The sequence below is a fragment of the Lathyrus oleraceus genome, chromosome 6 (assembly GCF_024323335.1).
Source record: "Lathyrus oleraceus cultivar Zhongwan6 chromosome 6, CAAS_Psat_ZW6_1.0, whole genome shotgun sequence".
In the NCBI taxonomy this organism is placed as follows: domain Eukaryota; kingdom Viridiplantae; phylum Streptophyta; class Magnoliopsida; order Fabales; family Fabaceae; genus Lathyrus; species Lathyrus oleraceus.
In genome coordinates this window covers 189,735,578-189,759,674 of record NC_066584.1, presented here as the reverse complement: position 1 = coordinate 189,759,674, position 24,097 = coordinate 189,735,578, and the positions used below count along the sequence as shown (strand labels likewise).

At 35.7% G+C, this 24,097-nt stretch overlaps 1 protein-coding gene across 1 annotated transcript; it reads right to left on the bottom strand.

Moving 5' to 3' along the window:
• Positions 1-13,365: 13,365 nt before the first annotated feature.
• On the bottom strand, positions 13,366-21,203 carry LOC127098393 (uncharacterized). Its single transcript, XM_051036977.1, has 8 exons — positions 20,801-21,203; positions 20,058-20,426; positions 19,720-19,979; positions 17,110-17,251; positions 16,581-16,952; positions 16,327-16,458; positions 16,040-16,168; positions 13,366-15,914 (listed from the first exon to the last, which is right to left on the bottom strand). Exons 1-8 carry the CDS (start codon positions 20,912-20,914, stop codon positions 13,722-13,724), a joined length of 3,711 nt encoding a protein of 1,236 aa, XP_050892934.1. The 5' UTR covers positions 20,915-21,203; the 3' UTR covers positions 13,366-13,721.
• Between the last annotated feature and the right edge of the window lie 2,894 nt (positions 21,204-24,097).

Genomic DNA, 24,097 nt, shown 5'->3' with positions numbered 1-24,097 from the left:
ATTAATGAAAATATAAGTATCATTGACATATTCAATTAGGCCTTTAATTAAATATGCTCCCACTATTTTACTCAAAACAAATGACCCTCATCATTTGATTCGGAAATCCTGTTGGAAGATTTTCTAGTGGGTCGAGATCCATATTTCACTTCGTTCTAAGTCCGCTTAGGCGGATTACACAAAACTAGGTTATTTTAGGTAGGAACTCCTTCCAATTGTATCTCATACAACTCTCGAAAATTTCAGTTGGGTGAATAACTCCTTATTCTAATCCATCATATGGATTATCCCAACTCTTGCTTCTAAACATATATAATCTTATTATAATTTGTTTAGTTAAGTTTGACCCATTGTTTTAACAGTTGGATATTACAATTATCCCATCGCACCTTACTAATATATAGATCATGCACCTCGCGTAGGCGAAACCTACATTATCCATTACTAGTCTTGATGAGTGTTAAAACTTGGAAAGCATAAACTTAATATTTAATTTGAGGGAATTGCAATTTTTCTGATCTCACCGGCTTGTTTATCATATAAACCGTCTCTTGCATGCATCAACATACATACAAACAAAATGAAACAGTTATGTCCCCTAGCGCAATTGTTCTCCCAAGCCAATGAGAGAACCTAAGCTAACCTACAACGATCTAAGCTTCTCCAAGCAAGATCTTCAAGGTTGTCCTCCTTTGGCACTGACTTCGTTGCTTTCTTCATATCATTACATTACATGAAAGAAACTCGTTTTACATACGAGGGAGTGAGATGAGAAAAGAAGTTACATTTGGGAGATTAAGAGAGAGGCACGACACGCAGGTCGTATTTTAAAAACCCAAAACAAAACAAAGGAAAACTAAGGCCATAACCGATCACCACAAGACAATAATAAACACTTTATTATTATTATTATTATTAATTCCTTTAATTAATTAAAATCAAATTAAATTTCGACGACCGATCATCACATTTTAATGAACAATTCATTTAAAATCGATGTCGCTTTTCGTATCAACACTTGACACTTTTAAAGCACTGAGTTAGCCGAATGGGTGAAAATTTCCTTGCGTTAACCGGTTAACCATATGCGTTAACCGGTTAACACTGTTTTGAAATCTGAAAAAATTGTTTTCTGCCTTGCGTTAACCGGTTAACCATATGCGTTAACCGGTTAACACTGTTTGAAAATGTCTTGGAAAACTGTTTTCCGCCTTGCGTTAACCGGTTAACCAAATGCGTTAACCGATTAACACTGTTTGAAAATCTCAAAAGTTTTATTTCGCATTCCATTAACCGGTTAACCATACGCGTTAACCGGTTAACACTGTTCCAAAAAGTGTTTAGGAAGCACAACTCTTGTGCGTTCAAACCCCAATCGCATAACTCTCTGACAACACAACCCTTGTGCCGTCACTAACCCTGATGCACCAATTTCAGATCGTCAAACACATCTCGATTGTTAATTCAGTATGATTGATCAACATGTCATTGCTTCACCATACTAATGTCGGATCAAGAAGCAAACGACCATTGATCGCTCAAAGGAAAACAATCATCGAGGGTTTGAATGAACGAAACGAGAACACTATATCATATATAATGTATTTTGCATCAGGATTACATATATCACATATATGTAACTTGATCGATCTCAATTTAACCTTTGATTCATTCTGTCTTTAATCATATTATTACAGAACAAAAACAAATATCAGATTCATGGTTTCGTAAGTGGCTCTGATACCACTGTAGGAGAATAGCCATCCAAGGCGCAGCGGAATTTAAAAATTTCTCCATTTAGTGATCCTTACGAATGGGCATGATCAGTGATAGAATCGTTACCTCTTGTGGCGATTCAAACCTTTGGTGCAGATCTCTGATAATGATCAAAACCTTTGATACAGATCCACGGGGCGATCACGAACGTTGAACGATGACAATGTCTCTACTCAGTCCACACGAACAGATTCCTTCAATCGCAGTGCTAACTGTTATGAATGAAGGCTTTGAGTGAGAGAAAGAGGGAAACAAAATTCCAAGTCTCTACTTGAATTTCTGTCTGAGTGGATTGGAGTGACAATGCTTCTACCCAAGGGGTTTTATTTATAGAACCACTTGTGTGGGCTTCAAGCTAAAAAGCCCACTTAAGTGTATTTTGGACCATATCTTATAATATTGGAGGACTAGCGGTTGTTTGTCAGAAATTACTGGTAAACAGGGAGGCTGTTAAGGAAACATACTTCGATATTCAAAACTCCTCTCAAATTTTTGGTTTAAAATCAAAGTTATGACATGCGAAACAAGGTGACCGAAGTGTAACTTCTTATTACAACGAGCTGTTGACATTGTGGCAAGAGTTTGTACAGTTTGTCTAGTTGCTCCATAGTGAGTGGAAACTGAGACGGAGGAGGTTGCTGCCCTTGATCAGAATTACTAGCCTGAAATGCACTACCACTTTTCTTCTTCCAGTTATGAGGTTTGCCTTTGAGCTTCCAACAAGTTTCACGTGTATGCCATTCGCGTTTGTAGTGATCACACCAAGGAACTTTGTATGATCTTCTTCCCTCGTCAAGGTTCCTAGTAGCCAGATTCACCTGTCATGTGATCAGAGGAACCTGAATCTACTATCCAAGTATGATTGGGACTGACACTAAGAAATGCAAAATTACCTTTTGTTGCTATAGAGAAAGAAGGGGTTGGAGACTCGAGGAGTTTGTACAGTCTATCTAGTTGCTCCATAGTGAGTGGAAACTGAGACGGAGGAGGTTGCTGCCCTTGATCAGAATTACTAGCCTGAAATGCACTACCACTTTTCTTCTTCCAGTTAGGAGGTTTGCCTTTGAGCTTCCAACAAGTTTCACGTGTATGCCATTCGCGTTTGCAGTGATCACACCAAGGAACTTTGTATGATCTTCTTCCCTCGTCAAGGTTCCTAGTAGCCAGAACTGAGCCTTCAGATTCAAAATTTCGTGGTGTTTTGCCCATCATAATTCCTTGTTGTGCCTCCTCCCTTCTTATTTCTGCAAAAGTTTCACGAAGAGTTGGCAATGGTACTTTTCCTAAAACTCTACCTCTTACCTCATCAAGGTCTTTATTAAGCCTAGCGAGAAGCATTAATACACGATCATTTTCTTGCCTCTTGAGAAACAAAACATTGTCTTTTGCACACCTCCAATTGTCATCATAACAGAGATCTAACTCTTGCCACAATGTCAACAGCTCGTTGTAATAAGAAGTTACACTCCGGTCACCTTGTTTCGCATGTCATAACTTTGATTTTAAACCAAAAATGTGAGAGGAGTTTTGAATATCAAAGTATGTTTCCTTAACAGCCTCCCTGTTTACCAGTAATTTCTTACAAACAACCGCTAGTCCTCCAATATTATAAATCTTGGTAACTTACAAGATTGACTAGATTGATCCTAGAACATGTGTCTCAAGAACTATTATTATGGTGATTTGACTCATGATTAAATTTGTTTCTGGTTTATGAATGGTAAAAGGTGGTTTTGACAATAACTCTAAACTAAATTTATGACTTTATAGACAAAGAGCAAATGGCAGTAACTTTGTAGAAAAAAGTTTTTTAAGATAACAAAAGTACTTGGCAAAGGTAAAGATAAATAACTTGAAGTAAAAGTTTTAAGTTTTGAGAAAGTGCTGGAAATGAAAGTTTGGCGAAATGTAAATGCAAAGGTAAAAGTGATGATGAAATACTGAAAATAAGGGCAATTCGACAGAAGAAAAGACAGTAAATGATTGTAGTTTAAATAACTTGCATAAAAAGTATAATATGAAATACTATCATGGTGTTCTTCATACATACATTTCCAACAAAGACTCGTTTCTCTCGCTCCGGTACTTTGAGTATTTTAGTGAATTTTGTATATCAGTTTGAACACCCCAAAATCTAAAATTGAGACTCCTATTTATAACAATTCGACCCTAACGGTCTCTACACAGATGATTGCCACGTTCGACGATTTCAAGCGTTGTGTATCTCAGATGCTTCCACGCGTTGGCCTGACGAAACTGCTTCGTTTAAATTTCAAATCTTTTCCCGCTTGAAGCTTCGAATCTGTCAAATGCCTACGTCGAAGAGAACTTGTGGAGACCCAAAAATCTTCTAAGTTTCAAGCTTCGACAAGAAAGGTCCTCTCCCAAGAAAAGGATTTTAATAAATAGCTTCGACACAACCATTTTTATTTGTTCTCCAAAACATAACACTTTCAAAGAACTTCACCTAATTGTCGAAATCTCCAGCTAACAAATTGCCCCCAATAAATGTCTATTTCGAATCAATGCAGAAATGGGCAATTTTTGTAATCACCAGATTTCGACCAGAGACCTTTCATAGACCTAAAAGTCCATATCTGTCAGTTAATCATGATTTACTTTTTCAAAACGTCTCATCAAGACGTGTGCGCAGTTATTATCATCATGAATTCCAACTTCCAAGAATAATGAATAGTAATCCTTGTACCCTTTTCACAGAAAAGCCACCACGTGGCCCACTACCTTGGCAAGGTGTAACCAATCAGCTTCGTAGGGTAATACTATAAAAGCTTATTGTCACTTCATTCTTCCCTTTTTACAAAAATCTTCATCTTTAACCTGAGTTCATCTCTAAATTTCTCTGAAAATGTTTCTTCTTCCTCAAAAACCCTAATCCTTCAAACCCTCCCAAAAAACCCATAACAATGTCTTCTGATAAACAGCAAAAGCAATCAAAGAACATTAAAAGCGCTGGATCCTCAAAAAGTTCTCTTTCTCAAAACATTCCAACTAGCAAAATCATAACTGTTGGGGATCGGGAGTATATTACTGCTCCAAAACTCATCAAAGAACAAAAAGCAATATTTGCTTCTTAGGTAATGATTCCTTCTTTACTTTCTGGAAATACTTTAGGGTTTTTAGGCCCATCAGTTCCTGAAGGTCATTTAGAGAAATGTGTAAAGTTTTTTCCTTGTTATCACACTACAAAACCCATAGCCAACAAAACTGTTTCCTCTAGAAATGTTGAAGATTCAGTCCAAAGAGAGGATTTTCAAATGGATTTTATTACTGATAGTTTCAGACCCTTTCGTTCTTGTCCAACTCTAGATAAATCTTACTTAGCTTGGTTGACGAAAGTTGAGAAAAAGAAATCTCCATTTTGGAAAGAATTGGGCATTTTTGACCTGATTCAGATGTCGAAACTTGGGTTTAGCTACTGCCAACCTTTATTACTATCCAGCCTGTATTTCTGGGATAGTACATATAACACCTTTCATCTCCCTTGTGGAATGATGACTCCTATGCTCTTCGACGTAGCTGCCATTTCTGGATTTCCTCCGACAGGGGAAACCTTCGACTTCTATCAAGACTGTGAAAACTTAATTGACTTTAACATCAAGAATGCTTCGTTCAGTACTTATATTAATTTGTATCATGCTGATAGGGAAGAAGTTTCTGACATAGAACATATAGCATTCTTGGGCCTATGGCTATCCAAGTTCTTCTTCTGCTGTACATCTCTGCAAGTTGCAAAGAGGTTTCTAACACTTGATAACCAATTGCATGCAGGTCGAAGAGTGTATTTAAGTGAACTCTTATTGGCTAGTTTGTATGAAAGCCTAGGATCTACTAGTGCCAAGTTAAAGGAGTATAAAGCTGGTACCAACTTATTACTATCTGGGCCTTATTGGCTTCTTCAATTGTGGCTAAATGCCACCTTCGAATCCTTTTTGCCAACACATGGAAACGTTGATGAAAATGCCCCAGAGATAGTAAATCGAAGCATTGAAGGCACCAGACTCTTTCAGCTGACTCCAGTTGATGATGTTGACAATCTGCAAACTTCCCTTACCAAATACACCCTGATGTTCTCGAAGCGTCACCATTTCTCTCCTTCGATGGCTCCTTTTTCCAGTCGAACCCATGGTCCTTCCTGGTTCACTGCTTCGCTCAAAGATGCTGTTAAGGACGCCAGCACAGAGATCGAAGATATATGGCGTGCCTTTCTCTTCCCAAGGATGCTTGTTTCAAGAGTGTTTCCAGTAAAGAGCCATGTTTGCTTGTTGGCTTACCAACCTAACTTTGTCTCTCGACTCAGGCATAATAGAGGTCTTCATCCCAGCCTGTTGGCCGTATTTCAGATGATTCCCCTTCTTCTGGGTCCCCCATAATTTCCCTATCCCACTGAAAGCCATTGGGATGTAGAGTCAAGAAATACAAAGCATTTCTATTTGGGGCGTAACCTTCTTCAGCTGGGTGGCATGGTCCTATATGAGCCAAGTTCCTGTCGAAATTCTTCTTATCTACATGGTTTACTTCTGCCATGAAGTAACTTTGGTCAGCTTCAACGTTTTCTACTACACCATCTTCTCTCCAAATGGATATCCTCTGATGCACGGTCGAAGGAACTGCCCATATTCCATGTATCCATTCCCTTCCCAACAGCAAGTTGTAATTCACCTTCGCAGGTATCACCATGAACATTGTTGGTCTTGTGATTGATCCAACAGTCAGATCCACTTGTATGACACCCAGAGTTTGTCCTATCTTACCCTCATAGTTTGACAATACCATATTATGAGGTTTGACATCAGTGTCAAACATACCTATCTTTTTCAACATGAATTGAGGCATCAGGTTGACTGTTGCTCCTCCGTCCACCATAACTTTATTCACCCCCACATGTCCAACTTTAGCTCTAATGTATAGGGGCTTGAGATGGTTCTGCATCCCTTGGTGAGGCCTTTCAAAAAGAGCGTTCTGCTCTTCGACAGCGCCGTTGTTGAGAACATAGTAACACACAGGTTTATGCTTCGCCATCTCCACAGCATCCGCTTCCTCATTTTCTTCAATCTCCGTCTCCTGATTATATTTGTATGGCAGAACTGAGACCACATTGCAATTCATATTAACAGATGACACTCCGTCGGACTCAAAGTCGTCAGTGAGCATTTCTTCCTCTCTTACTTGTTCCTCCTGAACTTTCTGATTTTTGCTTTCATATGGAAACAACTTCCTTCCTACCGGTGGATTGGTCGAATTTGTGACATTTTGGGGAACCTTGACGCTGCTGGATTCTCCAATCTCCCTTGAAGTCATCTCTCTTTCAGCCTTCCTTAACCTCTGATGTCTTCTCCACTAGGATCTTGACATGGGATTCTTTCCTTTGTAGTTCTCCAGTCTGATAGCCTCTCTCTTAGATGCCTGGAACTGTTTTCTATAAGCCCAAGAGGTTCTTCCTCCATCCTCAAAACTTCTCCACTTTCCCTTCTTCGACCCCGCCTAAGTCCATTTGTCCTCAGGGACTTCTGCTGGAAGTTTAAACATAACTCTTTTCGCCCTTGGGTGAGGGTTGTCTGGCCTCCTAGGAACTCCCCTCTTGTCGAATATGTACATATTCGGGTTACCTCCATGCCTTCCCAACCTTGGTTAGATGGGATTCTCTCGAATGCTTCAGCTAATTCTCTGTTGTACACTGCCCCACATCTGGGACACATCAAGCATTCTATTTCGTACTTGTAGCAACGCACAATAAAACCAAGCAGGTTTTCTCCAGGCTTGGGATACACCTTCTGTAGTTGGTTTTCCTTCCTCCAGTTTCTCTCAGTCTTTGTTCGGTGCCATATTTCATAGTCCTCAGCCACCCTTCGACATAACCTGATGCTACACCTTAGGCACAGCAACATGTCAGAATTTCTTTTGTGACATCTCCAAAGGTATTCACGTAAGCTTTCATTAGCTTTGGGATAGCCAAACTGCATCCCCTCTTGCTCCATCTTCAGACACCTCTCCACTTCCTCCATTTCTGGGGGGGGGGGGGGGGTGATTCAGATCCACCATGTTGACACCTAGATTGGTGCCATCAATGATTTAAATTTCCTCAAATTTCTTCCTTAGGTCCTCAGTAGCCTCATTCGCTTTCCCATTAAGACCTTCAGTGGCCCTTGGTTCGACATTAGCAACCTGTTCACCTCTGACAGAAATTCCAAAGGGAACGTCATTATTTAGGCCATCAGTAGCCTGCTTTCCATCTAGCGCATAGCCTTCAGTTCCTGTTTCCTTCACAACCTCCACTTCCCCTATGTCAATCATGTTGATTTCGACAGGTTCAGCATAATTTGTGTCAGCAATGTTGAGGGGATCAGCGTCAACCTTCATCTGGTTTTTCCCCTTGTCAGCGAACTTGAGGCGGCCATCCTTAATTGCATTCTGAATAAGATCCCTGAAAAGAAAGCATTGCGAGGTTTTATGGCCTAAAAAATTGTGATATTTACAGAAGCCTATTTTCTTCCGTTGTTCTAACGGAGGAATTTTGGTATTATGAGGCACTATCATTTGGCCATCTTTTACTATAAGATCGAAGATTTCGTCACATTTGGTAACATCAAATGTGTAAGTCTTTTTAGGAAATCTATCATTCTTTTCAGTTTCGACAGGGTTCCTGCCATTCGAAGGTGTAAGTAATTTACAAGCATAAGGTGGCACTTCTTTTAATTCAGCCAAATATACTTCGAATTCCTCGAGACCATAAGGGTCATTAGAGATTTCAGACTCCCCATCTTCGAATTCGACATAAGCAACCCTCTCTTTCTTATAATTCTTATTCGCTCTGGCCTTTTCAGCTTTTAAACGTTCAACTTGTCGAACCCTGTCTGCTAATTGGGCCATATCTCTTAGATACTGGGTATCTAACTTTTTCCTAATGGAATAGTCTAAACCTCCAGCGGCCATTTCGACCAATTCATGTTCAGGCACTATTGTGAAGCATCTAGATTTCAACAAACAGAACATATTCAGATAATCATCTATAGGTTCAGTGAATTTTCTTTTGATACTGGCTAATTCCTTAAGACTTATCTTAGTTTGGCCCATGTAGAATTGTTCATGAAACAATCTTTCCAAAAGAGGCCAAGTGTCTATGGAATTTGGTGGCAAAGTTGTAAACCACGTGAAGGCATTCTTCGTTAAAGAACTGGGAAAATATTTCCTTCTTAGGTTCTCACTGTTCGCCAAATCCCCTGCCTCAGTCACGTATCTGGCTATGTGTTCTATAGTGGATTCACTAGTGTCCCTTGAGAATTTGGTGAACTTAGGGATTTTACAACCCCTTGGTAATTCAGTTTGTAGAACGTATTCTGATAAAGGGGAGGAATAATTTGACCGTCGAAGTCCTGTATTCAGACCATTCTGGGCCATGATTCTCTCTATCATAGTAGTTAAGTCATTTTCCATCATGTTTTCTCGCCTAACCCTATGAATTACTTCGTCTGCATCCTGGTCTCTATTAACCATTATTACTCTCCTAGGTTGTTCTTCATGGACTTCCCGTCGAACTGGCTGTTGTTCTAATCTTGCCCCCATGACCCTTTCGTCAGGCGCTTGTCTTGGTGGTCGAACCTGATTTATAGTTGGTTCTTCTTCCTGGATTATAACCTGGTTTGGTCTGCGTCGAACAGAGGACTGTGGGATGCCTAGGAAATCTGCTATGCGTCCCATCCGCGCTGACAGTTGTTGGTATGTTTGGGCATTATCATTGTTAGTCCTATTTACATTTTGTATTAGGGGAGAAAAAATGATATTCATTTCTCTTGCCAGAACTCCTACCATATCATAGTTACTGGCATCCATTTGTTGTCTAAAGGTTGCCTGGTCTTTCGTTGTAAGGGTAGGTAATAGGATGGAGACTCCTTGTGATTGGGTATTTCGACCTACATGGTTCATGCCATAGCCAGAATTTTGAATTGGAGAAATAACCGTATTATGGGGTTGAGTATATATGGAAGAATTATTTTGAAGTCCCGCCATGGCAGTAGATGGCATTCCATATGGGTATTCTCTCAAAGGCCTAAAATTCTCAAATCCTGGTAGCCTAGGGGTTGAAGTTGCAGAAATGTCTGCTACGCTTGACATAATAAGCATTGTTGTCGAATTATGCAAGGCCATGGATCCAGATGTTGGTATGGCCTGTGCACTAGGGATCTCAGTGGATGCATCAATCAAATTTGCTCCGATTGTGCTTGTTCCCTGGGGAGGAAATTGTTCCCCTTGACTGGTTGTATTAACCATCTTTTTTGTGTTTTTTCTTTTGGTTATAGGTTGCGAATTATTGGCTATCTTACCACTTCTAAGGCTCATACAACACTATGATTTTTTAACCCAAAAGAATAACAGCGATTTTGTATTGTAAAAGTAAAGCAAACTAACAGTTCTTTTGACACTGTCCCACTGGGCGTGCCAATTTGTTTACCAGTAATTTCTGACAAACAACCGTTAGTCCTCCAATATTATAAATCTTGGTAACTTACAGGATCGACTAGATTGATCATAGGACATGTGTCTCAAGAACTATTATTATGGTGATTTGACTCATGATTAAATTTGTTTCTGGTTTATGAATGGTAAAAGGTGGTTTCGACAATAACTCTAAACGAAATTTATGACTTTATAGACAAAGAGTAAATGGCAGTAACTTTGTAGGAAAAAGGTTTTTTAGGATAACAAAAGTACTTGGCAAAGGTAAAGATAAATAACTTGAAGTAAAAGTTTTAAGTTTTGAGAAAGTGCTGGAAATGAAAGTTTGGCAAAATGTAAATGCAAAGATAAAAGTGATGATGAAATACTGAAAATAAGGGCGATTCGACAGAAGAAAAGACAGTAAATGATTGTAGTTTAAATAACTTGCATAAAAAGTATAATATGAAATACTATCATGGTGTTATTCATACATACATTTCCAACAAAGACTCGTTTCTCTCGCTCCGGTACTTTGAGTATTTTAGTGAATTTTGTATATCAGTTTGAACACCCCGAAATCTAAAACTTAGACTCCTATTTATAATAATTCGACCCTAACGGTCTCTACACAGATGATTGCCACGTTCGGCGTTTTCAAGCGTTGCGTATCTCAGATGCTTCCACGCGTTGGCCTGACGAAACTGCTTCGTTTAAATTTCAAATCTTTTCCCACTTGAAGCTTCGAATCTGTCAAACGCCTACGTCGAAGAGAACTTGTGGAGACCCAAAAATCTTCTAAGTCTCAAGCTTCGACAAGAAAGGTCCTCTCCCAAGAAAAGGATTTTAATAAATAGCTTCGACACAACCATTTTTATTTGTTCTCCAAAACATAACACTTTCAAAGAACTTCACCTAATTGTCAAAATCTCCAGCTAACACTCCCACACATCCTTTACGGAAGGTAAAAACATGTAAGCCTTACATATTCCAATTTCCATAGAGCTTACCAGCCACGCAATAATCAAGGAGTTTTCCGACTTTCATTGTTTGTAACGAGGATCTCATGTTGTCGGTTCAGCTATTGCTCCTGTTAAGAAACCAAGTTTTCCTTTGCTATCCAATACCAACCGAACGGTTTGAGCCCATTCATTATAGTTATTCTCATTCATTTTAGGGATATTGACCTTGAGGGAGTATGAGGAACCCTCTTGATCATTACCGCCTATGTTGGAATAACGGTCACCAAAAACAATGTTGTTCCTATTTCCATTATTGACGTCATTACTGCCATAGTTTATGATCACTGGTGGTTCCTCTCATACGTCGTTTCCGCGGCCGATGCCCGACTCAGATTGCGGTTGTTCGCCATGGTTGGATCCAGTGTAGGCATGTGATGGGGAAGGCCACTTGTTATTATTATTCGTCATAGGAGGCTAAACGGGTATGTGAGTCGGGTCGGGAAAGAAAGTAGGTCGAACAAAAATATGTTGAGGAAAGCTTTATGGTAACCCCTAACCCAACAAAAATAGGTTAAGGAAAGCTTTATGGTAATCCCTAACCCAACAAAAATAGGTTGAAGAAAGTTTTACAGTAACCCTTAACTCAGTGCTCTTAACTCAATAACAATAGGTTGAGGAAAGTTTTATGGTAACCCCTAACACAGTGCTCTTGATACCATATTGAAAAAAATAGGTAAAAACTATTATATTTTATTCGTCGGCCTTAGGTTGGTTTATATAATAAAGATATCATTATTATAATTGATTTTCTCCTTAATGAAGAATAAAGAAAAATAAATGTAGTATTAAAGACAATAATAAAATCAGAAATAATATATTTTCCAACATAAATCTTGAGTGTTGTGTTATTTGTTTAGTTTTCCATTAAGTAGCTGACATGTTTCATAGATTATTATATAACTACGCCACTCCATTATTAATAATTCTGAGTGAAGTTGTGTTGGGTAGGGGTGTTCAAAACCAAACCAACCCAATAGAAAACCGCAAACCAAACCAAACCAAACTAAAACCGCAAAAAATCGCATTTGGTTCGGATCCGTTTGGGTCATTCTCTAACAAAACCGCACGGTTTGGTTTGGTTTGCGGTTTATTTTTTTCAAACCGAACTAAACCAAACCAAACCGCATTATGTTACAACTCAAACTTCAATTGTCCCACATCCAATCCAAAACTCAAACTTGGTATGCCTTAACCTTACAATTAAAAACGATTTTCTCTTACTCACACTTAGGATATCAATTTCAACCTTCTTAAATCTCTCCCAGTAGTATCGCACATTCTTCTCATCTTCTTTACCATGTACGTTTCGCTTTTTCTACTCTAATATTTCATCTCTTATGTTCTTTCTTTTTAATCTTTTATGTTACTATTTTCTATTCCAATTACGTTTTTATCGCACATTTTTTCTCAATCCCGCATCTCATATGTTCTTTTTTTCATCTTCTCTAATCTCTCATCTCATATGTTTTTTATGTTTTATTATAATGTCTTTGATATTATTTTATTCTACTATTATATATATGTTTTTTATTCCATTTTTGTCTAATCTAATTTTGTGTATATTGAATGCGAAGTTTTTGTCTAAATATGATAAGTTTTTATATTATTTAATAATGTATGAATGACTAAATACAAAGTCACGTTGTTCTCTATACGTGTATGTATGACTCAATAAAAATATTGTAAAAAATCGAACCAATCGAACCAATCCAAACCGCATTGGTTTGGTTTGGTTTTATTTCTAAAAATCAATCAAACCAAACCAAACCGCATGCTTTTTTCTCTTGCGGTTTGGATGATTTTTATCGTCAAAACCGCCCAAACCGCACCGCGAACACCCCTAGTGTTGGGGGGTAGTGAATTATTTCATATACGTTTGCAGACTCCAGAACCATACACCAATATGGCTTCCTATGAAGATAGATCTGAACCATATGAAATCTACAATTCTTGTAAGACAGAATACATATAGAAGAATTCTGTGATGCAGAATTCAAAACTTATCTTTTAAGTAGAACTCATTACTTACATGAGTCGAATCACTTGGTTAAACACCAAGATATGGTTCTGAATAAAATTACTAGGTCAAAAACCATCAAGTAAAATCAAACAAATATAACACTTTAATCACTTTGATAATGTTCATTCAAAATCTCCCATATAGTTTCCACAATGAAGAAGCTTTGGTTTGCAACATGACAGGAAAAAATTGGCATAAACAAATGCCTCCCTTAATCTTACAATTGTAATCTCATAAATAAATAAATAAAAACCTTTAAAATACCAGCACTCAGTCTTTTTCTACATCAAAACAAAGAGACATATTGAGTAGCAATCAACTAATAAATCTATAGAATAGAATTAGAAATTGCTGAAGACGCTTATTGTTTTCCAAATTACAAGATACCTAAAACCACCGGCCACATGAAGATGGGGACCGAATTGCTTATGTCGCTTTATTCTTCCGCTCTATTAGAAAATTGTGAACCAGGTATTACTCGCGGCAAACAAATTGTACTCCTCTATGAAAGCGTTCTCTTTCTTACTGCAACCATGTTCTTTATCGACTTGATCTGGAAAACTTTTTGAGTTAAAATCTCCAACATTGCCTGAAGACGCAGCAGCTCCTTTGCATCGATTTGAAAAGGCTACTGGCCCGCCAAAATGAAACAATGAAAAGTCATTGTTACTATCTTGTGACTTGGCAGAATTGCCATGTCCATGTCGGTCTTCCCGGCTCAGTACTGCTTTTCTGGAATTAGCTGTATATGGAACGAACCTTTCTGCAATAGATTCATGCAAATGATCTTGCATAGATGATGGCTTAGAAGTTTGAGTCAATTCCTCTTCATTTATGCCCTTAGCTCTCGCAACTGGATGATAAACTGGAATAGCAGCATGGTTGAACTGTGGTGTCGATTGTTGCAAGGAACCATACTGCAAGCAGTAGCGTGGATCCTCGTTTAAGTTATATCCAAGAGGGCCTGCATACATATACTGATTTGGGTGTAGAATGGGCATCAACCCATTTGTGGGAGCAACTGGCGGCCATGAAGCTGGATTTTGATGGTAATAACTCATTGCCGGGGGAGTTTGAAACACGGGAAATTGTATGTTTCGGTTTGCCATTGGAGGAAGCATGCTTCCAGGTTGAGAACATACATTGGTGGAAGAAAAACCATTTTCAAAATTTTGGACACTACCATTTTCAAAATTTTGGACAGTTTCTAACACCGGATTCCCTAACGATTCGCTTTCTGCTACATCTAAGGATGGAACAGATTGGGACTTGTTCGACAGACTATCACCATTTGCGTCATGAGTATTCTTGATCTCAGGTTCATAATGGCCAGACAAATCATTGTCATCGCGGACTGAACTACCTCTTACCTCGTATATCTGGCTAGCATCTTCAGAATCTGAATTTGAAGATTCTGTATTTTCATGGGTTGAAGAGGTCGTATTATTATCACCCTCACTAAGGCATGATGAGCAGTTATCAGAACTAGAAATGCTACCTTGACTGCGATCAGAAGAATTATGTAAGGTAGATCTCCTCGTTTCTATGGAGCTGCAAGATCCTTCGGCTTCTGCATCAAGATCATTCTGACAGCCTTCGGTCATTCCACTTCTCTTCAAATCACTACCATCATTGTCAATTTCACCCGAATCATCAATTTCGTCAACAGGCGACCTGACCGAATCAAACTCAAATACCTTACCTGTGGACCTCAATGTAACATCAGAGTCTGAATTACTACGAGCATACTTGTTAAAAGATTCCGTAGGTTCCCAAACTTTCTTTGATTGAAAATAGTTTCCTGAGAAGACTCTGCTTTTGGGTCTTCCGCTACTCTCATGCATTAAGTCTACCTGATTATACTTACTACCACGAAAAAACTGCCTAGATGTATCTACATTAGATTCAGACTTACCAGCAGCTTTCATCTCCCAACTACTTCTGGTCATTCTATTGTTCAAGCTACAACTGCATGAATGGAAATCATATTTTTCACACATCCGGTAGTTGGAACTATAGGGTTTCTCGTTACACTTATGACCTATGTTACGACCGCTGGTTTTCGGAACATTTATTTTTGATTGTCGGTTCAATACATTGATTCCCCTGGAAGATGTTCCAAAATTATCTCCATAGTGTCTTGGCTCAGATCTCTCAGACCACTTTGAAGACATATCAGGTTGAAAATCTTTCCTATATCTAAGTCTTTGATTATAAAACTTTGGCTGCTCAGCTGTAAAAGTATCATTCCTGTCATGTGCATTTGCAATGTCGTCTCCATCATAGTCACCATAAGTACAGTCTTGTGCTCTGAGAGTACTAGACTCACTTGAGAAGTCGTCATCTTGGATGTTCAGGTAATCACACTGTGATAAATTAGCCTCATCGTTTGCATTACCTGAATTCATGCATGTTATAGCATTATTTCGCTCTGAATCAACCGGTGCAGACAGTTCTTCTTCCTTTGGGCTTTCAGGAGAGCTAGGAACATCAATTGACTCGGAACAATTTCTTTCTTTATTTTTATCCTTTCCTTTTAGTCTTTCCTTTCTCCTAAGCTTTTTCTCCCTTTCTTTTGTTCTTTTCCTCTCCCTGCGCTCTTCTTCTTCACGTTTTTCCTTTTCCTCCTCTTCAAGAAGTTTTGTCTGCAAACACATCATATATTTACGATTTCGGAAAAAGTATAATCACAAGACACAGAAGCGAGATCTAGGCTTTTTCATTTTATTTTCAAAAAGTATGTTCCTAATAAAAGGATAATAATTATGACCTGCTTTTCTAATGTAACGATCTCCTTGCATGCAACATGAACTCGTTCCTCCAGCAGTTTTAGTGCAAGACAAACAAATATGCTATGCGCATTTTGACGTGCTGTTCCTTCTCTAAAAGCCTTTTCTACCTGTAAATATAGACAGTTAGCAGTTTAATAAGATGTCTACACACACAACAACCATGGCCAAAAGATAACGTAAAGAAAAAACATCAAAACTCAAAAGATAATGTAAAGATACTCATAGAAGGTGGAATAAAAAGACAATTAATCAAAGCAAAGCATGCCTGTTCTTTGAATATAACCGTAGCCGCATCTAGAAGAAACTCTCGAGCAAGTTCAGGGCTCTTTGCATGCTTTTGCGGACGGGTGCATTCTCCATCAAGCTCATTCCCATCTTTGTCCATCAAATCATCATCCTAGAAGTAAGCAATAAATGATTAACGGATGAAACTTAGATGACATTCCTCAATAAACAATTTATAAAATTCCATGAACTTTGGACAATAGAAGGGAATCCAATTTCCTAAATGTGAAGTACCTCTTCTTCTTCAGCCTCTTCAGCATGCTCAAAGAATCTTTTTATACTTTCTCCTTTTGTGATTGTAACATAACCATCCCCTACAATTAGCCTGCAATGTACGCACTCTTGACCTTTCAATGCATGAGCTTTAACACAAAACTCAGTACACCGTCCATCTAGTTTCCAAGCTCGGAGGGTAATGAAGCATGCACTCAAGCCACCAAGATCTAAGCCACTAGCTTGAACACATCCACTCGTTCCAACATTTTCAAATTCCAAAATGTCTGATTTTCCTTCGGTTGTCCCGACAGCCCACTCAAAGTGATGATATGATCCCACAGTATCCGCAAATGTTTGGCGCCAATCAGCTTGAATTGAGTCATCTGATACCTGAAAAAGCAGATGTATTGAGTTAAGAACAATATCTAATATAGTCCCAACCTGAAGCAAGATAAACAATCAATTTCATACAAATGTTACAACAGACTCTCCCATTGAAATCCAAATCACAGCAGATTTCACGGGCGTAGAAATATGGAAGTCACACCTCATACTGAAAGGCGGTATCAGCAACACAAAACCAACTGGTGCAACGAGGTTCTCTACGCATGCGCTTAAGTTCTTTTAGCTCCTTGAATTCTCGAATAACATTTCTTCTACAGTCTCTGCAAAACCTCTTGCTATCAAACCTGTAGATAAAAGGTAAACTTTTAGTAAAATAAAAAATATACAATTTAATATACACACAAACGCAGCCTTCAAGCAGGGCTTCATTTAGTTACAACAATATAAACTATACCATGCTAAAAATCAAATGAAAATTGCATATATTCTAAAAAGAATGAGAACAAAATTTAGGAAAAGAATTTTCTTCGGAACCAAGCAAAATCATTTGTCAAAATATAATGGCATTAAGACCCTCAAAACAATAGAAGACAAGAAGTTCTCCTTGGAAGTGGAACAAGCATGCAACCAAGCATCATGATGAAATTTTTAAATAAGTTGCCAAGGAACATAAAACTTCACTTAATATCTGTCTTTTTGCTAAAAGGTCATGTAACTCCTAAGACAAAATGCTAGCCAAAAATACTAGATAAACAAGAGCTGATAACTTAGACCCAACCTAACGTAACCTCAAAATTTTGCTTAAGAAATTATATAAAAGTACCTTGGTCATATACCTATCCAATGTAGGATCTTAAAACACCCCTAAGATTGAAAATCTTGAGTTGTGGGATTGAAAATCTACAAGTGACACAATATTAGGCCTAGAGTAGACTCCAATACCATATTAGAATTGATAATAAACTTGGCCTAGTTCAACCCCAAAAGCTAGCTTAATTTACTATAATGATTACTTAGGACATATTCCTTAGTTGACGTGGTATCCTAACACTCTTTCAAAAACATCACAATGCCCTCATAAGAGGAGTGGACATAATTGCATTAACTACATAGTTTCCTAAACACTCAATAAGAAACAGCAATCATCATTAGAATGGAGAATTGAGTTGGTTCAACACTAAAAACAGCTTATCAATTAATTTATATTCTCCATATATGCATGATAACAATACATAAATAACATCATCCTTCTTACCATATTGTCCATACCTACATTCCAAAACATCCTTTACATTAAAGATATATGCAGTTACTGGACTACATGTGATGCAATTGTCTAAATGCTCTAGATGGAATTCCAAGATAGGTGATTGTTCTATCACGATTTCATAACTCGGGTGACATCATTAGAGACTTTCTATAATGTAAATGAGCACGAGATTGAGATTGAACTAGTTTTTAAATCTTTACTTCTTCAATTTGTCAAAACCAGACTCATACTTTCTCTAATATTTCACATTGCTATAAAGTATATAAATAAAATTAAAAAGGTAGCAATGAAAATTTTAAATAAAATACATGTTTGCAAACATAAACAAAAAGGAATAAAATGAGACAATTTGGAAATGAAGAAAATGATACGTTAATCCTATCAACTGCAATAGTTTGATATCAATTATCTCCCTTAAAAGCTCACTTAAAAAGAATGCGAGAAGCGAGAAAGAATAAGAGTAAAACAATTTGAATGCAAAAAAGTTGAAATTTTCTAAAATATAATAGGTGTTAGAATTTGGGTTGGGCCTAACTCATCCCTACAAAACCGACTTGTAAGGTGAGGATTGCCCCTACTTTTAAACAAACAAAGGTCATATTTCTAAACAATGTGAGACTAAATTCACCCCTTCAAACCCAACACAATAAAGGTGTTGGGGGCTGCAATGAAGGCAAGCCAAAGTGCCACAATTAAGGCGACTAGGGGCAGACCGCAATTAAGGCGGAAACTCCAACAATAGGCAATAAAATAGCCGTTAAAATATTTAATTATTTTATCCATACGAATCAATAAATAAAAGTTTAATTATTTAACATTGTGGAATGAGCATATATGACGGTCATCATTCATTCATGCATGAAATGTGTTTTTGTTCTTTTCCAAAATGAATCAGCTTGTCAAATATGGAAAATAGTGAATTGTTAAAATTCCGCTATGCTATAGTGCTATATCGCCGCTATATAGACTATTTGACAATATTTTGTATTAAATAGCATATCGCAAAGCAGTAGCGGTTTGTCTAAATCCCGCTTTGCTATAGCGGTATATAGGCGCTATAGCGGCTACTTAACAAAATTGGAATGCATTCGATGTAAGCGTATTAAGTCAAATACAAGTACCATAAAGTGTTGCAACTAAGGAAAATACACTCAAGGCAATAGCTGTATATAGGCGCTATAGCAGCTATTTAACAAAATTGGAATGCATTTGTTGTAAGCATATAAAACTCAACTAGAAGTAACATAACTTGCTGCAACTAAGGAAAATATACTCAAGTCAATAGCTGTTTATCGGCGCTAGAGCGGTTATTTAACAAAATTGGAATGCATTCAATGTAAGCATATAAAAGTCAACTAGAAGTACCATATCGCTCTGCAACTAAGGAAAATATACTCAAGGCAATAAAGTAAAATAGGTAATAAAATACTTGATACTACTATTACTACAAATTATTGTCGTCAAGTGGGACCAAATTGGCTGCAAGGCCCGGCATTATCAAAGATTAACACACTATGGAGAATGCTCGAATAAATTGCTCACCTGAACATGAGTCTCTCAATAAAATCTTCTTCCTTCATCCTTAGAAGAGATTGTCTTGTCTCCTCGCCTAATGCTGACCAAAAATCCACCAGCGTATCACATGAAAGTCTGGCAGTATGCAGGGCACAGGTTTCCCGCGTGCCATGCCCTCTACCATAACTCACTATACCTTGGCTTATCCAACCACGGCCTCCGCCACCACAGGCATCAGGATAAAGCAGTTCTCTTTCCCGCTCTCTAGCACGTGCACCGTCAAATACCTGATAAAAAAAAGATAAGCTACCAAGCAGGGAAAACTATTGCATCACGAGAACCCAATACAATTTCGCTACACTTACAATTTGCAATCCTTTCAAAGACTTTGAATACAAGTAGCAGTCCATAAGTGTGAGTGAACCCTCACGCGTCGTCGTCAAACCTCCCCAAGGATGAACCGATGGATCTCGAATTTCATCTTGGACCCCGTAGGAAACAGACGATCCACCAAAACTTTGATTTTTCAGAGCCCCGGGTCTGCCACAAGGAAACTGAACCCCTGTTCCATCTGGCTGCAAAGATTTCCCATACATAACAATCTGCAAAAAGCCTTCAAGAAGCAATCCGTTGCATCTCGAGCAGTACATGTTTTTCCGAGCTTGCTCGAAAAGGGTTTGCTTGTCTATTCTCAAGAGTTCCTGCCGCGCTTGTGGCGACAGCTCACTCCAGAACTATATCACACAAAAAAAATCATTGATCAAACCATCAATTTCCTTATCTTTCAGTATTCTACATCATTATAACACAACCATTTATAAAACAGGTTAAACAATCAAAAATATTATTATTGCATCCAATAAAAATACATACTAACCCTCTCCCAAAGAAAAAAACAACCAATCAATCAATCAATTTTCTTACACCAGTGCTAGATCCAAATAAAGCTAAATCAACGACCAATCGTTAACAACACAAAAACCAACCAAAATAACGATCTAACATCATCCCAAATAATAAAAACAAATAAATAAATCTAAGAACTAATAAAATAAATCTATTTTATAAAAAAAAAGTAAAAAATAAAAATTGGATCGAATATATATACCTTGTGGAGCTGATTGTAACCAACATCGTCGCTATTCTTAGACCAAAATCCATTGGCAGAGATAGAGCTCATTGTTGGTGATGAGCCATTACTGAATTGGGGTAATCCTGGCATTATTTTTGTATTCAATAACAATACACCAATGCTTTCATTCCTTTCTATAAGGATCGAAGTTTGTTGAATTTCAATTCGATGTGAATCGGAATCAGTATTGAATTGACAAAATCTAGAATAATAATTCACAGATCGAGAATTGGAAGAGATTTAGAGAGAGAAAGCTAGAGAGAAGAGAAGACGGGTGTGGTGTGGTCGATTGGGATGAAGATGAGATTTGGTGTCATGTGAGACTGCGTGTGTTTGTGTAATGTGTCATGTCATCATGTACACATTCACATATACATATATGTGTATATATAGTTGTAGAGAGACGGGGAGAGAGACACTCAATATATAAGAGATTCTAGTGAATTTATAAAATTCAATTTACATGAACTTTTTGTTAATATATTTTTTATCTAGAATGACATTATTTTTATTGAAAAATGTTGACATTGTTACATTAGTTTTTAAATATAAATATTTAAATGGTAAAGCTTTATTTGATGAATTTAAAAGAAATATCAGATATTGTGTGTAAAGTTGGAAATGAGTCGAATCGAGTCGAGTCGAATTCTCGACTCGATTCAGCTTAAATTTCTATTTGAGTTCGACACGAATTATTTTTGAAGCAAATTCGACTCATTATAAATTCACGAATAATTTAGTTCAATTCATTACGTTCATCTCATTAGATTCAACTCGCATCATTCACGAAGTTAAATTATTTTTAAAAATATTATTATGATGTTGATTTTATTTTATAATCACTTTTATAAATATTTTCTCACTCAGAAATATAAATGATCAATTAAATCGTTAGATTAAAAAGAAAAATATAAGATTAAGACTCGGATGAATCAAACGAGTCAAACGATGTATAGTTCAAATTCAACTTATATAGTTAACGAACTTAATTTTTTTCTAATATTCAACTCATTTGGTTAATGAACATAATTTAATGATTTAATTGTTGAATTATTGAATCGAATTTCAAACTATATTTAAATTGATTCGGCTCATTGTTAACTCTAATTGCATGAAAATATGTTTTACATTTATTTATATTATGTGTTATGTATAAATGATCAATCTATTGGAATGGTGACATCTAAATCCGTTACATGATAAATTAGCGGTTTACTAGACTTGATAGTAAAAAAAATTATAAAATTTAATTAAATGGATAAAGATTAAAATTTTAATTAGAAATATTGTGAATATATGCTTAGAATACTAGTATATTAATATAGAAATTAATTGGTATGTATTTTTAGTGTAAAAGTTTTATATCATCGATTTATATGTGATACTTTATAGTTTATGTGATTGAAAAAAAAGAAAAGAAAATATATATATATATATATAATATATTATATATATTATATATATATATAATCTATCGATTATTATTAATTGTCGGTATAAAATATTTTTATATTATCGATGTATATTAATTAAATTGATTAATATGTTACTTAAACAGGTTTGTTGCAACATTATTTAGCACTAAATTATTAGGTTAAAGATCCTATAGTAAATATTCACTAATACATATCAAGTATATGTTGAAATGAAAAAGAGAAAATGATGAAAGTATTGCATCTCATTGGATGGAGAAAATAAGAAAGGTGTACACTAATTGTGAGTCACATAAATGGATAGCAATATCATGATATCTCACCTTTGAGTTCACCTAATGCAATTATATGTATAATAGTTATATAAATAATTATAGATATGTAAAATTCAAAACATTGTTGGTTTTAAAGTAAAAAGAGCATTTTTTACTCAATAAAACTGAATTTCTTACTTATTATGAAAAGTGTATATCAAATCATATTTCTATATTTAAAAAAATATGCACAACAATAATTATAAAATGATATAGATGGAAGAAAAACCTTAATAAAATATAATGGTGGTAGAATATATATATATATATATATATATATATATATATAATATATATATATATATATATATATATATATATTATAATATATATATTATATATAATTGAATAATAATATTAGTATTTTTTTTGACACAATAATATTAGTATTATAAAAAATATGAAAATCAAACTATATATATTTTTAAAAAAATTAGAGTGAGAATTTATATTATGGTAAAAAAATACCATTTTTTATGAAAAAAATGTTATTATTATAATTAGTATATTTGATCCAAATAATGTTATGCATATCCAAATACTGTTAAAAATATATATTATTAACGTGTGTGGTGGAGTAATGAAAATATCAAAGCTTCGTCACACAAAAAAATATCTCAATTTAGAGACGGTGAGAAATTTTAAGATAATTTGATGAATAGGATAAAATAGATATGTGAGTATATTTATCAATAAATAAGATTTTCTTTAGTTTTTTCTACATCAAGATCCTCTTTAATTTTAAAGTATATTAATTCTTTTGCCAGCATGCCTCTATTTATATTATATATTTCTGAAATCTATAATAAATACTTTCATTCAAACATTAATTTATTCTTTTTTAATGATAAATTTATAAAATTATAAACTAATAATAAATAATATTTTAATTGACTTTTTTTATTTTAGAGATTTACACCGTTGGAATAAGATGATTTTGAAAAATAGAAAGTATTTGTTGAAAAGAATAGAAAAATTTTGGTTATGAGAATTTTAGAGGGTTTGTTTTTAATCGATAACACCAAACCAAAATAATCTCTTAATTTAGAGGAAAAAAATTTGTATTGCTGGAAGATTTTGAAGGACTTAGATAAATTGTTCAAATATAATTTATATTCTTATAATATTTTTTAATTAATATTTATATGATTTTTTATTTATATAATTAAGATTATATAAAAATAACGGATAAATGAGCGATAAACATTCAAAATTAAGAATATATTAATGATAAGCATTATTTTATATTTTTAAACAAAATGATTTTTTTCAAATTAAAAATTTGTCAATATTTAAAAAAAATATATATTTATCAAAACTTTAATAGTCAATTATAAGGGTTCTATATTCAAGTATGAGGATAGTATATAGAATATTAGTGATAAGAATAAGGTTTTATTATAATGTTAGCCTTTTATTTTACCTAACTCACAAAATTAATCTCATTGCATTGAAAAGCGACCACTTGTTTATCTTATTTATTTAAATTTTTTATTTATAAAAATTCACAAAATATTCTGATATGA

What these genes read in the sequence shown, in the direction of transcription:
- LOC127098393 (XM_051036977.1), bottom strand. Translation starts at nt 20,914, where the DNA reads ATGCCAGGATTACCCCAATTCAGTAATGGCTCATCACCAACAATGAGC. An exon ending in GTTACAATCAGCTCCACAAG is followed by an intron (nt 20,427 to 20,800) that starts GTATATATATTC and finishes TGTGTGATATAG; the next exon opens with TTCTGGAGTGAGCTGTCGCC. An exon ending in TCGTTACATTAGAAAAGCAG is followed by an intron (nt 15,915 to 16,039) that starts GTCATAATTATT and finishes ATGTGTTTGCAG; the next exon opens with ACAAAACTTCTTGAAGAGGA.